General features: G+C 53.9%; 5 protein-coding genes across 5 annotated transcripts; 3 read left to right on the forward strand and 2 right to left on the reverse strand.

Moving 5' to 3' along the window:
• Positions 1–1,451: 1,451 nt before the first annotated feature.
• K437DRAFT_247475 (magnesium-translocating P-type ATPase family protein) lies at positions 1,452–4,393 on the forward strand (the record flags this gene model as incomplete). Its single annotated transcript, XM_013387484.1, has 2 exons — positions 1,452–4,097; positions 4,195–4,393. The coding sequence occupies one exon, from the start codon at positions 1,452–1,454 to the stop codon at positions 4,095–4,097; it is 2,646 nt and encodes an 881-aa protein (XP_013242938.1). The 3' UTR covers positions 4,195–4,393.
• Positions 4,394–5,550: 1,157 nt separating this feature from the next.
• Positions 5,551–7,269, reverse strand: K437DRAFT_256826 (ORMDL-domain-containing protein). Its single transcript, XM_013387485.1, has 4 exons — positions 6,568–7,269; positions 6,376–6,488; positions 6,129–6,277; positions 5,551–6,047 (listed from the first exon to the last, which is right to left on the reverse strand). Exons 1-4 carry the CDS (start codon positions 7,046–7,048, stop codon positions 5,846–5,848), a joined length of 945 nt encoding a protein of 314 aa, XP_013242939.1. The 5' UTR covers positions 7,049–7,269; the 3' UTR covers positions 5,551–5,845.
• A 328-nt stretch (positions 7,270–7,597) lies between these two features.
• Positions 7,598–8,685, forward strand: K437DRAFT_247479 (uncharacterized protein; the record flags this gene model as incomplete). The annotated part of the gene is made up of 2 exons (XM_013387486.1): positions 7,598–8,108; positions 8,181–8,685. Coding segments are annotated over exons 1-2 (819 nt in total), but the record flags the coding sequence as incomplete, so codon positions are not given.
• Positions 8,686–10,601: 1,916 nt separating this feature from the next.
• K437DRAFT_224606 (uncharacterized protein) lies at positions 10,602–12,603 on the forward strand (the record flags this gene model as incomplete). Its single annotated transcript, XM_013387487.1, has 2 exons — positions 10,602–12,080; positions 12,136–12,603. The coding sequence occupies 2 exons, from the start codon at positions 10,602–10,604 to the stop codon at positions 12,601–12,603; spliced, it is 1,947 nt and encodes a 648-aa protein (XP_013242941.1).
• Positions 12,552–14,710, reverse strand: K437DRAFT_236207 (DUF676-domain-containing protein). The gene is made up of 2 exons (XM_013387488.1): positions 13,515–14,710; positions 12,552–13,448 (listed from the first exon to the last, which is right to left on the reverse strand). The coding sequence occupies exons 1-2, from the start codon at positions 14,531–14,533 to the stop codon at positions 12,677–12,679; spliced, it is 1,791 nt and encodes a 596-aa protein (XP_013242942.1). The 5' UTR covers positions 14,534–14,710; the 3' UTR covers positions 12,552–12,676.
• Positions 14,711–14,840: the final 130 nt, after the last annotated feature.

Here is a 14,840-nt window from a genome sequence, read left to right on the forward strand (position 1 = left end):
TGGCAGTACTGCATGCCTTGCTGGCTAGCCATGGTGCCGTTGACTTGAGTGCAACATGAGCTCGTGAGGGTGGTATTCGGTGCAGCACAGGCAGTGCCTTGGATGCTGGACGGTTGTGAGTTTGTATGGAGGCGTGGCCGCAGCAATTTTGATGTTGGAATATTGCTCGTCACAAACTGCCCAGTCAGACGAGTGGGTCGTCCAGGAACGAAGCAGTTCACGCTACCCGCAGACCAGCGGCTTTCCTCGCGGAGCTCCCCTAACCCTAACCCAAGGTTAAAAAAAGGCGCTTCAAACACGCATCCATGCCAATCTCATTCCCCATTCACTAAGCTTCATCAGTTCCCATCGTGGTTATGACTTTTTTCTTCTCACCACACTTCCAACACTCATCTGTGGTAATATACAACGCTCCTTTCTCATTGGTTCATGCCTCTTTGGCCCTAAACCCATGCTTAACTGGCCTTAAACCTTTCTTCAACAGCTCGTTCTCAGCCATAACCCTTCTTAGTGCCGAGATGCCGAAAACCCTTAACCCTTGTTGTACAATCAAGTTTTTAAATTCTAACCCATCCCTTTCGAAAAAAAAATTGTCTCTTCCAAAATACTATTCCCTCGCCTCCATCCTTCTCAATTTGTCCGCCTCCCGACCTTTCTAAAAGAAAACATCATCTCCAGAATGCGTTCCCAACTTACACTTGAAATCGCCATCGAACCTTGCTTCGAGCACTAGAGATCCTTCTCATCAAAATCCCCGCTCATATAATACGCGAGCCCAATCTCTAAATGCACCTTGACAACTCCCTTTATCCCCTTGCTCCCTTCTCTCTCCATCTGTCTTCTCTCGTTACAGCTCACCCTTCATCCATACCACTCAAGCCGCTCAGCTCGACTCCACCTCTTACAGTTATGCCACACGCTTCTTTCCACATGGCCCCCGAGCTTTTCCTATTCACCGCCTTCCCCGCTCCCTCTTTCCTTTCCCTGGGAGGTCGCCAGCGTGCAATCCAACTGCTTCCTGGTCCAAACTTCACTGTGTCATCCGCGAAGTCGATTCTAACGTCATCTCAGACTCTCAACCCTGACCAAGCGCTTCCAAGCTTGTCCCCTGAGCCTTTTGCACTTTGAGCATCTCACCCGCCTATTTCGCAATGTCTGCTTCATCCGCAGCTCCCATCGAGCTGATCGGCGTTGACTCGATCAATGTTGCCGAACCAATGCGAACCTCTTTCAACAAGGCCGTCGATGTCTCACAACCCTGCGTGCAGGTGCCTCAGCGATGCGACCCCGAAGCTGCCGCCCTGCTAGAAGATGGTCCTTCCAGGCTCTCACGTCTCCGACGGTTTCTCTCCGTCACTTTTGTCGCTCGCCTCTTCCGCATTCCGGTGGCCCTGGAAGCTTCCAAGAACGCCGCGGCACTCGCTAAGGAGAATGCCGTGCTGGACCAGCTTATGCAATATTCGCTACGACCTGTTTCGCAAACGCTCCAAGAGCTCCGTACTTCCGCCACTGGTCTCGACGCTCGGCTCGCTGCCGATCGCCTCAAGTCCGACGGTCCGAACCAGCTCTCCAACTTGAATAAGCTCCCGTGGTGGCGCATGCTGATCGATAACATCTTCAACCCTTTCAACGCCATCCTCACGGTGCTCGCTGTCATTGCTATTTCTACCCAGGATTATGCCACCTTCACCATACTCATGCTTATGGTCGTTCTCAGCGTTACGCTCCGATTCGTCCAGGAGCACAAATCTGCTAAGGATATATATGCTCTCAAAGCTCTGGTCGATAACTCATGCCTCGTCCTAGGAAGGGCCAACGCTGATGCCTCCCCCCACAAGATCGACCGAGCCCAACTTGTCGTCGGCGACGTGGTCAGGATCTCGACTGGCTCGGTCATCCCAGCCGACTGCCTTGTAATCTCATCCGAGATGCTTAGCGTTTCACAGAGCACCTTGACTGGGGAAAGTATCACATTGGAGAAATACCCCCTCCCCACTGCGTCCTCGTGGGAGTCAAACGACAAGTCCATTAACGCGATCGACCGACCCAACGTCCTTTTTATGGGAACACATGTCGTCAGCGGGCATGGTGATGCTCTCGTGATCGCCACGGGAGACAGAACCTATATTGGCACTGTCGCTTCGGTGTCCAACGAAGCAAAGACTCAGAATGACTTCCAGCGCGGCATCTCACAGGTCTCAATGCTCTTGCTGGCTTTCATGTTCGTCATGGCCCCAACTGTTCTCATCATCGACGGTCTCGTCACGAAGGACTGGAAGAATGCCGCCCTCTTCTGCTTGTCCGTCGCCGTGGGCTTAGTCCCGGAAATGCTTCCCATGGTCACCACTGCCAACCTGGCTCGTGGCGCTATCCTCATCGCTCGCAAGAAAGCCATCATCAAACAGCTCGACGCTGTCCAGATCCTCGGATCTATTGATATTCTCTGCAGTGACAAGACCGGAACACTGACCGAAGATCACGTCAGTGTTGCTTCCAGCGCAGACGCTGACGGACAACCTCTCAATACCGCACTCGAACTCGCTTACGTCAATGCCAAACTTCAGACGTCCGACTTTGTCAACAACATCGACCGCGCCATCCTGGCTCGTGTCGAGGAGGTCAGGAAGGATGGCGACACCTTGCCTCCGTCTTCAGTCATTCTCAACAACAAGAGCAAAGTTGCCGACATCCCATTCGACTTCTACCGCCGAGTTGTCTCTGTTCTCTTCTTCCAGCCCCAAGAGTCCGAGAAACTCACACTGGTGTGCAAAGGAGCTGCAGAGGAGGTGATCCGTCGTTGCACACACGCTAGAGCTGGCAACGAAATCTCTATCATCAATTACAAAGTTTGCGCTGACCTCACCGCTGAGTTTGCGAAGAGAGGAGAGAGAGTCATTGGAGTCGCAACACGTCGGGTGGACAGCGGCCAACTGGTCAACAATGCAGCAACCCCCGACCTCGAGGTTGACATGGTGCTCGAAGGCTTCATCTCGATCCTCGACCCTCCCAAGCCTGACGCCAAAACCGCGATCGCCAACATGCGGAAGCTCGGCGTGACCACCAAGGTTCTAACGGGCGATGCTCTTCCGACCGCCCAGCGCGTCTGCGAGATTCTGGACATGATCCCCGAGTCCGACGGCGTAAGCGACTTATGCATCACTGGCTCTGACCTTGCCCAGCTCGGCCCTGTGGAGTTCGCTGATGCCGTCGAGAATAAGTGTGTCTTTGCCAAACTCACCCCAATCCAGAAGCTAGAGGTAGTCCGATGCCTCCGTACGCAGGGTCACCAAGTTGCCTTCCTTGGTGATGGCGTCAACGACGGCCCTGCCCTACGAGGCTCTAGCTGTGGGATCTCGGTCAACACAGGCTGCGACATTGCCAAGGACGCTGCCAACGTGATCCTCACTGAAAAAGGGCTCGACGTCATCCTCGACGCCATCATCGTGGGTAGGATGAGCTTCATTAACACGCTCAAGTACATCAAAATGGCCGCTTCCTCCAACTTTGGCAACGTCTTTTCAGTCACTGTAGCTGCCTCCTGGCTTCCTTTCCTGCCCATGAGCCCAACGCAACTCCTCGTTCAGAACCTCCTCTACGACATCTCGCAGGCTTCGATCCCGTGGGACAATGTCGACGAAGAAATGATCCTCGAACCCGTCACGTGGTCGACCAAAAGCATGCTCAAGTTCATGGTCTTCATCGGCCCGCTGTCGAGCCCTTTCGACATTTTCACCTTCATCGTCAATTGGTTCTACTTCGGATACCAAAACGCCGACAACGCGAGCCAGGTGGCGAAATTTCAAACTCACTGGTTCTTGGAGGGTTGCCTTACTCAGGTGGCCATCGTCCACGTCCTCCGAACGGCAAAGCTGCCCTTCTTGCAGAGTCGCGCCAGCCTGATGGTCTCCGTTACGACCTTTCTCATCGCCATGGCCGCCATGGCGTTCCCCTACATTCCATTCCTCCGCAACGCCCTCGGGATGGCTATCCCAGAGCATATGTTCTATGCCTTCCTCTTCCCTTACATTTTTGCGTACATCATCATCGTCCAGGTGGCAAAGAGTACCTTCATCAAATTCAACAAAGTCTGGCTTTAGGTAGGCAAACCCCCGTCGGCTGTGTTTTTTTCCAAGTCATAGCGCCCTGATCATTCCCATCGTGTTCGCGCTTCCTACACATAATTGGCACAAGAAGGACCACTTGAGCTTATCGTCTCCTGTGCTCCGAAAAAGTCTCATCAACACACCTCCCTTTGCCTCGCTTCAATCCGCCCCCACCCCTCCCCATTTCTCCACCCCTTTAGAATCCTCGTCCGTCTTCAACAGGCTCTTCTCAAAGGAAACGCTCGTGCTCATGTAGAGTTTAAGAAAAATAGAATTTTCCATGTTTTCACACCAAACCCTGATTGGGGGCGTGACGCTCCAAGAAAAGGCTTTGTATGGGAGAGTCAATGTCCGTGATAAACGCAACCGATACGGGAAACTGACGAGTCAGACCGGGAGCCTCGGTAAGGTGAAACCGTAAGCAATGCAGCCGCGCATGATTTGGCACAGCAGCGTCCCCGATGCGACGCCTTTACCGGGAGCAACCTGGTTGACTCGCACCGGTTAACATCCCGTAGATTCGCTAACTCTTATGCTTCCGTGTCCCCGTGGTTTACAGTGTGGTCGCAGGATGTCATACGGGAGGAGCGATCCCCGGAGACCTCACATTCAGTCCTCTCGTTGAGTTTGACATATCAAATTACATCAGTGTTTGGAGATGGCCAAGCGTCCATCCTCATACGCTCTGGCGCTGTTCGACATCGCTCAAGCCTTGTCATGGACCAGAACGTTCAGGTCGGGTACTGATCTTCCATTTGATTACCTGGTACTACCTCGTTGAAGGGATCTCAAGACACATGCCCTGTTAGAGAGTCGCTACCACTGGTTGAGTGAGATGCCGATGCATGGGGATCAGACTCCTCCGCTAGAGCACCATGCAGTCCCATTGTCCAAGCAGCCAACGTGCTGGCTAGGCGACGTCCCTGGGCTCGGAAACCCTTTGACCAGGAGCTATCCCTAACTCGGACGTCTGAAATGGGTGCATCCGAACGCCGAGAATTTCGACGACAATCCTTTGCTTCGTTCGAGGGTCCCAGCTTGTTTGCGGGTGCCCAGAAGGCACGTCCACTGTCGGTATCAAAAAGGTCGACTCGGGCGCAAACAGGGTAAGCTACCCCAGCTCAGCGTCATCATCGGCCCCACACCCATCTCACTGTCCCGTTGAGAGTGTCTGGTTACAGCAAAAGCTCTTAGATACCGTCACAGCTTCCGAGTACAAGAGCCCAGAACTGTGCGGTGGTCGGACTCAGCGTTTTGTACTGAAATCTGACCTCGGCCACGCAGAAGAACGCTGGAGAGTGGGTTTGATTATGGTTTAGGGTATCTGCAGCGCTCAATGCTGTCCAAGTCTAAAAGAGAAGCGCACGGAAAAGAGAAGCTCTGCTTATATCAAGTGTACCCCCCCCCCCCGAAATTCCAAGGTCGAGACTCCGCGTGCGGCGTGTGGTTCAAGCCATTCATCTTAGATACAACGCAAATATCTTTCAGCTTCGCAGTGGACCAGTTACGCAGAATCGCTGGGCTGCTTTGGTTCTCGGCACGCATGTAGGACAGCTGTTGATGAAGCGGCAGAGAGGCAAACCATGTGTAATCAACATTGCGATCGATCGTGTGCAGTCTATACCTGCCCAACCCTCATTCTATTCTGTGGCATTGTGCCATGAGACGCGCTTTACCAATAATTTGCATTGCCCGCGAGTCGCAAAAGACAAAGCTGCCTGCCTCAGCGCGGTGGCTCTCGATCACCTCCGAGCGAAAGCAGGGGTGCTAGGCCTGCTGTGCGTCGGCGTCGGCGGCAAAGAAGGGTACGGCGAGCGCGGCATGATCTTGAATCGCAACCGATGGAGGATGGGTAGCTTGGGGAAGAGGACGAAGAGGGTGACGAAGAAGTTCAAGCTGAAGAGCCATGGATTGTACCGCGTGTAGTGCGTTGAAATCAAAAAGCTGCACAGAGCCGAGCATGCAAGTCATTATTCACCTCCCAGCCATTGAAAGAACCCGCAATGTTGATGGTGCACTACTCACAGTCCAATTGGAACGCTCGTGAGCCACTTTTTTGCGGGTGTGTACTGTGCTCCGTCATCGATCTGCTCCCAGAGCGTCAGATCGTCGTATGCGCCGGAATTTGAGTCGAATGGGGTGCCTGTCACGTAGTGAAACATGATGTACGAGATCTGAAGGGACGATTAAAACAGTGTAGGAGCGTAAAATCGAATAGACCACAAGCACGTCAATAGATCATTCTATTGGGGTGGATCCTGGCCACACTCACCCCCATGTAGCCGACATTGACGAGCGTCCAGCTCATATCTTGGTGCATCCCAGGAATGACATCCAGCAGAATCTTGGCCAGGAGGATTAGCACAACATGGATGACCCAGGCGCCTGCAGACGCAAAAGCGGATTGGAAAGCATAATCAGCACACATGCACATCCCGACGAACGGAGTTAATCGAAGAAGCACCCTTGTAGTTGACCCAGTCTGCATTGGCATTGAACCCGGCACTCTGATCGAGCAGCTGCTCTGTAGTCTCCTCTACCTTGGTCACTTGCACCAGCGAGGAGCTCCTTGGCCGGCCCTCTCCTGGTTTGATCGCCGCAGCGGAGGTATTGACCGGTGCAAGCCGCACATGATGCTTCACCCTATCTGCCGCTCTGCCTGCTGCTACTGCGCCTTCGTTGGAAACACTCGACGCTCCCACTAATGCTTCGCCCACCGGCGCTTGCACAGCACTTGCGCCGCTGCCACCCCGTCGCTGTGCTAGCCCTGATGGCACGCTGCTGCCTGAGTCCACAGCAGTGGTCGATCCTGCGCCTTCAGGAGCAGTCACAGTAGAGGTGCTGCTCATGTCTGGGGCAGCGGTACCAGAGAGGGGCGAGTCTGGTGAGGAAGGGGTGATAGTGTGGCTGCTGCTCGGTGGGCTTGCTGTCCCTGCCGTCGACATCTCCCTGTGGCGCTTCCGGTCGAGTAAAGGGGGGGCCGGGAAACCCTTCGGGCCGTGATCTGCGCACGCCCTTTCCCGGGTACGTTTCGGAGAGGACCAAAGGATCTCGAGCGAAGGCTGATATGCAGCCAGGGCACGGGGCACGGGGAAGATCGCGGAAAGGCAATGCCTGTGAGTTGTGCTCGTCTACGAGTGAAGGTGGTTGAGTTAGTTGATGCGCTACTCAGGTCGAACCTGAAACTCAACCGCAACTTTGTTCGATGGATGTACATCTCTCTTCAACCCGAAGCTACAACCGCCTGGTTGTACATCGTTGTGTTCTCGGCCGAGAGGGCTGCCACGAGCCGCAAGTGACAGAGGATATGACTGAGCCAAGCCGGTGGGCCAAGCTCTTGCGAGCTACGCCCACCATCAAACTCGATTATCTATGATAATGACTTGAACGCCTTGTTGGACAGGATACAATCAGATTGCAGCCCTCGCTCGCCCCTCGAAGCGAATGCAAATAGACACCCAGGAGCGGAAAGTCGAGTCGACAGTGGCGGGTTAGCGCGCTGTCTCAACAGCAAATGGTGTCACAGCCGTCTGATCCATCCAACCTCACCGCTCACAACCACCGCCGGGTGCAAGCGGGGTCGAGACGAGCTTGCATTCAAAGACACATCCTCACTGTGCAAGTCTCTGCGGCGCACCTAATGAACTAGCTGGAGAGAGTGCCGTCGGCACTTGTTCCCCAATTGCTATTATGGAGGTAAACGCCACCGCTGGGCCCATCACCATCGGTACACTGCACACGGCGTTGCGAGTAACGCTGTACTCGATCGAGCAGCTCTCTGCGAATTATGCACACTGGAGCTCCCTTGCGCCAGGGCTAGTGCACGGCCCGCCACCTCCGTCCCCATTATCAGGGTCACCGTCGCCGAATCTCGACGTCCCCATCATTGGTGATGTCTGGAATGAGATACGAGAAGACCACTCGTCGCGGCATCGCGCAGAGGGCATAAAGGGTTTGAGATGTCTGCGTCTGAGCATCAAGCGCGAGCTGGAGTACCTGGAAAAGGTGAGGTGGCGGGTGATTGGCCTCAGGTGCGCCTTTGTGACTGATCATGCGCGACTGCGGCCGTGATTCAAGTTCGCTCTCGACCGGTACCTCGAAATGCATGAGTCGCTTCCTCCCATGCCGGCAACCGATCCGTCCGACATACTTTTCTCATCGTCTCAGAGAGGAGATGACGCTATTCCTGGAAATAACGACGCCGCACCCCCACCGCTGGACACGTACCTCACGGGCATAGAAGCCCCGGCAAGCTCGAACGCCCCATCGCTCTGCGCGCACTGGGAGCACCTTCTTTTTCCTGCTCTCACTTCAGGATGTTTGAGCGAGCTCGGTGCCACTCTTCCAGTCCGCGTATCTGAAGGCAAACAGCTCAAAGGCAAGAAAGCGCGGCAAGCAGCAAAAAATAGCAAACAGCAAGGCAAAGATTCAACCATTGCCAAAGTCGACGCAATTTACAACCAGCAATTCGCTCCCGTTGGCTTGATACGTCAGCGTTGGGTCAAGATCGTCACTATTAAAGAGAGTGCTCTTCTTTCCGAATTCAGGCTGTGGGAAAGCTACATCGAGCCGGATGATGGCAGTGACCAAGAAGTCGAGAAAAGGCGAGGTGAAGAAGCAGAGTTGGACATCGCATTGTGCAATTGTTCGCTATACAAGCTCATCTGCGAATTGAGCGCAGCAGCAGACGTAAGAGCTGCCACCTCGCTTCGACCGTTCGTCGAGATCATCCTCTCGCGTTTGCCGATACCGCCACTCGGTCGAAAGGCCTCTATGGAGCCGGAGGCACTCAGCCCACAGCAAGTGTATGCCCTCCCAGAGGCTGAGCGTTATACCCACCGCCTCACACGCTTGCAAATGATGGCGCAAGAGCTTGGTATTGAACTCGTCAGCGGCTTCGAACGGGAAGCGCGACTGAGGATGTTGCAGCAGCAGCAATCTATGGCAAAGGAGGTATTCCTCCCCTCTGACATTGCGTACGGCAAGTATGGCGCAGATGTTCTGCGCAACCCGGGTTTCAATATCGCACTAGCGATCCTTCCAGGTGTTCCTTTGCGCCCTCCGCTGAGTTCTCTGCGAACTTTTCACCCAACGCGCAGGATCAATCTTGACCTCAGCGCACTCGTGGCGCTCGTCAGCGATGTATCGCACATGCCCCTAGCGCCAGACTTGTTCAGCCCTGACTCGGATGCTGTACGGCACGCTGACGCCAATCCAAACGAGAGCGGACATGTCGAGCAGCGTTTCTTGGATGCATTTAAACGTGCCCCGCCGTGGAAAGACAGAGGTGCAGAGGCACAGCGACTGCGCCTCACCCAACAGCTTCCGCATATAGCCCATCAAGAAGGTGCTGAGCTGCTAAGCGCAAGTGGGGCTGACACTTCTCGTTCCTCCAAATCCGGCTTGCGGGGGAATACTACAAGTGTCTTCCCCAAAGGCAAGGGCGCCGCCGGCCATGACCAGGGCGGCTTGACGCAAGGGAGAGCACTTGCACTGCAACTGAAACGGGAAGTTGCAATGGCATCGAGCGGTACAGCTTTTATTCGCAGCTTGATCGATTCCACACTCCACGGAAACGGGGGACAAGTACAACTCTGCACCACTGCAGCGGCAAAGCAAAAGTTCCAAGACATTCTCGAGTTCGTAGCAGGCCCAAAAGAGAAGCAGCGTGCTCTTGCGCTTTTTGGCAGCTCTTCCGAAGATTTCGATCTCCTTTGGGCGGACAGCAGATTCAAAAATGACCATCAATTGCGTAGTCGATTGCGGCTGCCAGTCGAAGTGATTGACGATGCCGTCCCCTCAGCGATAACAACCTTGCCGCCGTCCGCTTTTGTGCAAACAGCCATCGAAATTCTCTCTTCTGCTCTTGCAACCGAAACATCCAGCAGCAAGGTTGCGCCCGTTCCTCACAATGTCAGCACCTCTGTATCTGCTGCACGTAAAGCCAACGCGCAAGTGTCTAGCTCGGCGTATAAGCAGACGCCGCACACGCTACATAGCATGCTTATGGGCTTTTCACTCGGCATCACCACGCTCACAACCAACGTCGCAAGCGTTCGATGGCTTCTGCGTGAGCTATCACATGCTTACGGTGGTTTCGGCAGTTCGCTTCTATCTTCCGCCCACAGTCGTAGCAGCGCAGATCCAGGGTTGCTATGGGTCACGTACCCACGCTCTTTGGCAGAGAACATGCGTGCCGACGCGGACGACCGAACTGCCCAGTGCGCAAATGAGCAGGGCAAGCTCGCTGTGCAAGATTGCATTTTACCGTCTTTGCCTCGGCAAGCACAAGGCAACTCTCCGTCGAGTAGCTCAGCTGATGAGAAAGAGAGAATACTCAGCTCCAGCGCAGGATCTCACCGCAACGAACATCATATTCCTCCAACGTCATCTGCTCTCACGACCAGATTCCCGTACACCGCTACACAAGGCAGTGGCAGACGCGGGATTGGGTCACGTGTCGTCCAGTTTGTGAGAGGCCCCGCTCGGCCTGCAAAGATGACGATTCGTCACTACCCCTGGTGGCCTCTTAGCAAGGTGGAAGCGGCATGGCTGCATTTTACCCTTCATGTCCGGTGGAAAGATCTGGAAGATCCGAGTAGCTGGAAGTCGAGCCGTGGCGACGTATCTACCCTCGAGCTGTCTCAGCCATGCGCGGCTGAACTCAGCAGAGACCATGCTAAAGGAGAGTCTTTGCTGTTAACAGAAGAGGATGCCGATGGACACGGCCCAGTGTGGTGGGCCACTGCAGTTAAGCGGGACATCAAGCACAATTTTGCCCATTGGCTGATTTTTGTCTTGACATGCATTGGCTGGATTTTTGGCTTTAGCTTCCTCAGCAAGAGTTTGTGGTACTCATCCGCAGCCAATATTGGAGGGGAGAAAAACCAGTCCGACCTGCAATTTTACGGATGCACAACAACGTACTGGCTACGGAATGCAGACTGCGGACTCGACGGTCAGTCTTGTGTCCCCTTTGCTTCCAACGTCTCAGTTCCGTTCAGATGTCCAAACGGATGCAGTTCAACAACCCTAGGTGCAGCACGCGCTGTCGGAGCCGAAATTATCAACTGGAAGCCCCTCATTGTCGGGGGAGGGGATGTGCAGCAGACGTATCGCGCCGATTCGTGGGTATGCGCGTCCGCCATTCACGCTGGCCTCTTCTCTGATTTAAAAGGAGGCTGCGGTGTGCTCAGCCTCGTCGGCACGTATTCCGATTACGAGGCCAAGGTCGCCAACGGACTAGGTAGCTTGTCTTTCAATTCAACCTTTCCAAGTTCTTATCGGCTTGAGCGCATGGACAATGGGACCGGCTGCTCTGATGACCGGTGGAAAGGTTACTTTCTCAACGTTGTTCTCTCCTCCTTTGTTGGCTTTGTGCTGCAGCCGAAGCCAATCGTCTTTTTTTGGCTCCTCGTCTGCCTTGGCTTTTGGCACGTCAACATGATCTCCGAGCCCCGCGATTTCCCGCCTCCCATTGGCGTCCCCTTTGGAGACTTTTTGCCAACCCTCTTCACGGCATATGCGATTTGGAAGTTGGCAGTGCGCTTCGTTTGGCCGGCGTTCAATCGCTTACCAATAGAGCGGACAATCTGGCAGCTCGGCTTCTACTGGCTCGGTACGCTGCTCAATGTCGTCTTTGCAAGCGTGCCCCTCAATCGGCTTGTCGCATCCGACCTCCGGTCGCAACCAGGTGCTCTGACCTCGTTGATCATTATTATTATCGTAGTGGTGATCATCGTCATCAATCAATTGCGAGTCGTTCGCAAGACCGGTTATCTCCCAAAATACCTCACGCTTTACATCACCGGCGGCATCATTGTCGGCATACTTGCTGCTGTGCCAGGAGAGTCACTTCGTTTGCACCACTACATCATTTCTCTCGTGCTGCTGCCTGGCGCAGCTTTTCCGACAAGGCTCTGTCTAATCTACTCCTCCTTCCTGCTGGGGATGTTCCTTAATGGTGTCGGCCGATGGGTAAGCATCCCATATTCACAAGTGGAAACATTTACTGACATTCCACGGTTTGTAGGGCTTCGACGGCTTGCTCCAGGATGTTGCTACTGTTCGTGGGGATGGCATCATCAGTTCAGACCTACCAAGCTTTGCTACGCAACAAGCCACTTGGGCTGGCGTGGTTGCAAACTCGACGAATACTACAGCATCGAGAGGCACCGTAACCTGGACACCTATCCCGGTCAATCTAACCAGCAGCTGGGACAGTTTCGCCTTGCTTGTGGATGACGTTTTGCGCTACCAAGGCACGGCAACGTCGTTCAATATCTCTTCGATCCTCTCCGACTACGAATCAGACGCGGCCAAGAACTTGACCAATTCGCTTAATGATGTATCTGTCGTATCGCTATCTCAGCAACTCGCATCGGAGCCGCACTACCTTCGCCTAGCATACGTCTCGCAGGGTCAGTACGGAGATTTCACCCAGGCCGCGACGGCATTCTACAATGGGACTTGGATAGACGCTCCCCCTGGTGCAACATAAGGTCTTTTCTATGTATCTTAGGTGGCCATCTTGAAATGTAACTTTGTGCGAACGCAAGTGAAGAAAAATTAATCTATAGCTCAAATGTCTCGGCAAAATGACGGACAACGTCCTTGCCGAGAACTTGCATCCCGATGGCAGTGGTCCTACAGATGATGGTACCATGAGAATTCGTGACGTCTTGGAAATAGGTGAAGTGCTTGCGGAGATTCGGAAGGGCATTTAAACGTGCAACCATGAGCTTCTGCTTCTCGCTCAACGATGCTAGTTTACTGCCTGCGTAACGACCGCGCTGTAGAGTGAGAGAAGGTCCCTCGATACGCGTAGACATGGGCTTTGACGTGCTGGTTGCACAATTTCTGTCGCTGCTAGATGGATCCCGTTTAGGCGCACCATTGCCCTGGATGATATTCTTGAGGACCGGGTGCTTGTCCCCTTCGCCCTCTTCTGCGCAAACTCCCTCGGTAACTGTTTGCAGGGCGTTTCCAGCGGCGATGAGCATGCGTTGGATGCGACTGTTAGTGTTTGGCTGCTCTGCGGCCAAGCTCTGTTCTTTCAGCCAAAGTTCCTCTTCCTCCTGGATGCGCTTCCTTGACAATTTGCCTTGCCCTCTAGATCTGACCGCGAGGATGCACAAGAGAGCCGGTAAAAGAAAAGGGAGCGAGAGCATGGACAGATAATTCCATGGTGGCCGGAATGGGTATAGGCTCGGGCGGAGGAAGATAGGTAGAGATGAGGGGAGCACGGCAGCGCTTAGGCGTGCCAATGTGCTTCTTTCATCTGACGGAATAGCCCGCTGCGGGTTGTAACTCTCTATCAAGTGAGGGTAGGAAGGGCTCGTATTGCTTGCAGCCAACAACCATCGATCGTCAGATAGGAAAGAAGGAGAATGAACAAATCATGTTACTCACACCGTTGTGCCCTCGAGCAGGAAGGGGTCGTCAAACTCGATCGCGCCCGTTCGGAACGGCACGGTCAAGTCACTGAGACTATTGGCATAAACTATGACATGTTTGAAACTTCCTAACGCTTTCATAAACACTGATCCAGGCTCGCTCATGGCTTCGAGAAGGCCTCGTTGTTCCACACATTTCGCATGCTCAGAGTCATGCAGTGCTTGTGAGTCACCATGTGTACCCCAGTCTTCGTCTATCGCGTATAGTTGCTTGCCAGTGCGGCTGAGGATCTGGCCACCGACGTAATGCACCAGTTTCCCAAAAGGTGAATTGACAGGTGGGACGCCGATGTGGGGCGTCGCAAATGTGTAGATGCTGGAAGACTCAATTCGACCGTGGTTTTGAGATTTGGATGCTATCGGAGAACTGGTCAAGTACCCTTGATACCAAAGCACGGCGATGGCATATCGAATAATGAGGCCACCAAGTGAATAGCCGACGATACTCAGCCGTCGAACCTGATAGGCCGCGGACTTGTTGTCCGCATCCTCATCCACACCCGTCTCCTCGATTCTCTTGATTTCTGCTTTGATCTCCCGAATTACTCTCTCGGCGCACAAGTCTATCCCGTCGTAAGTGTTGACCCACCTGTTGCTGACGGTGTTGAGCAGGACCAGTTTCCACCCAGGCTCAGGGGCATCGATATCTTCCACCTCGTCGAGGGCCTTTTGCACTTGTGCTTCCTCCTTCTCACGCTGCGCTTTCTGTTGAGCTTCTGTCTTCTCGTTCTTGGAGCTTGCTTTCTTTCTCATGCTCTCCTCTACCGTAGAGCTAGATGCTGAAGGATCCAGAGGATACGAACCAGAAGCGTCCAATGCAGGCGAAAGGACACAGCTGTGTGCCTTAGCAAGACTTCGAGCTAGGAGCGAAACATGCTGTGGATCTCCCCACAGCCCGTGAACGAACACCGTAAGGTGCACTTTCGTGACTCCGTTGGAGTCGCTCGCAGAGGCCAACGCAGATTGAGTTGTCATGGTGAGGATTTTTGGACTGGATGTGATTAGGGGAGGCCGCTCAAAACTGATTTCGAGGCGGTCGTAAGACTAGCTCACCGATGAATCGACGACACTCCACGGTGACGGAATCGCGCCTTCAAGCGCTAAACGGTACAGGCTGAAGGGAACAGCAATGATGGTAGCTTTCTGCGCTCCTGGTCTCATCCACAGTTGAGCTTATGCGACGATATACCAGGAAATTGTATCACGTCGCGGTCCGAAAGCCGACTGTGGTTGCATGAGCCAGGAACTGCCGGTTTCTGCATGTCTAAACCCGCACTGAGAA

The sequence above is a fragment of the Tilletiaria anomala genome (genome assembly GCF_000711695.1).
Source record: "Tilletiaria anomala UBC 951 chromosome Unknown K437scaffold_47, whole genome shotgun sequence".
Taxonomy (NCBI): domain Eukaryota; kingdom Fungi; phylum Basidiomycota; class Exobasidiomycetes; order Georgefischeriales; family Tilletiariaceae; genus Tilletiaria; species Tilletiaria anomala.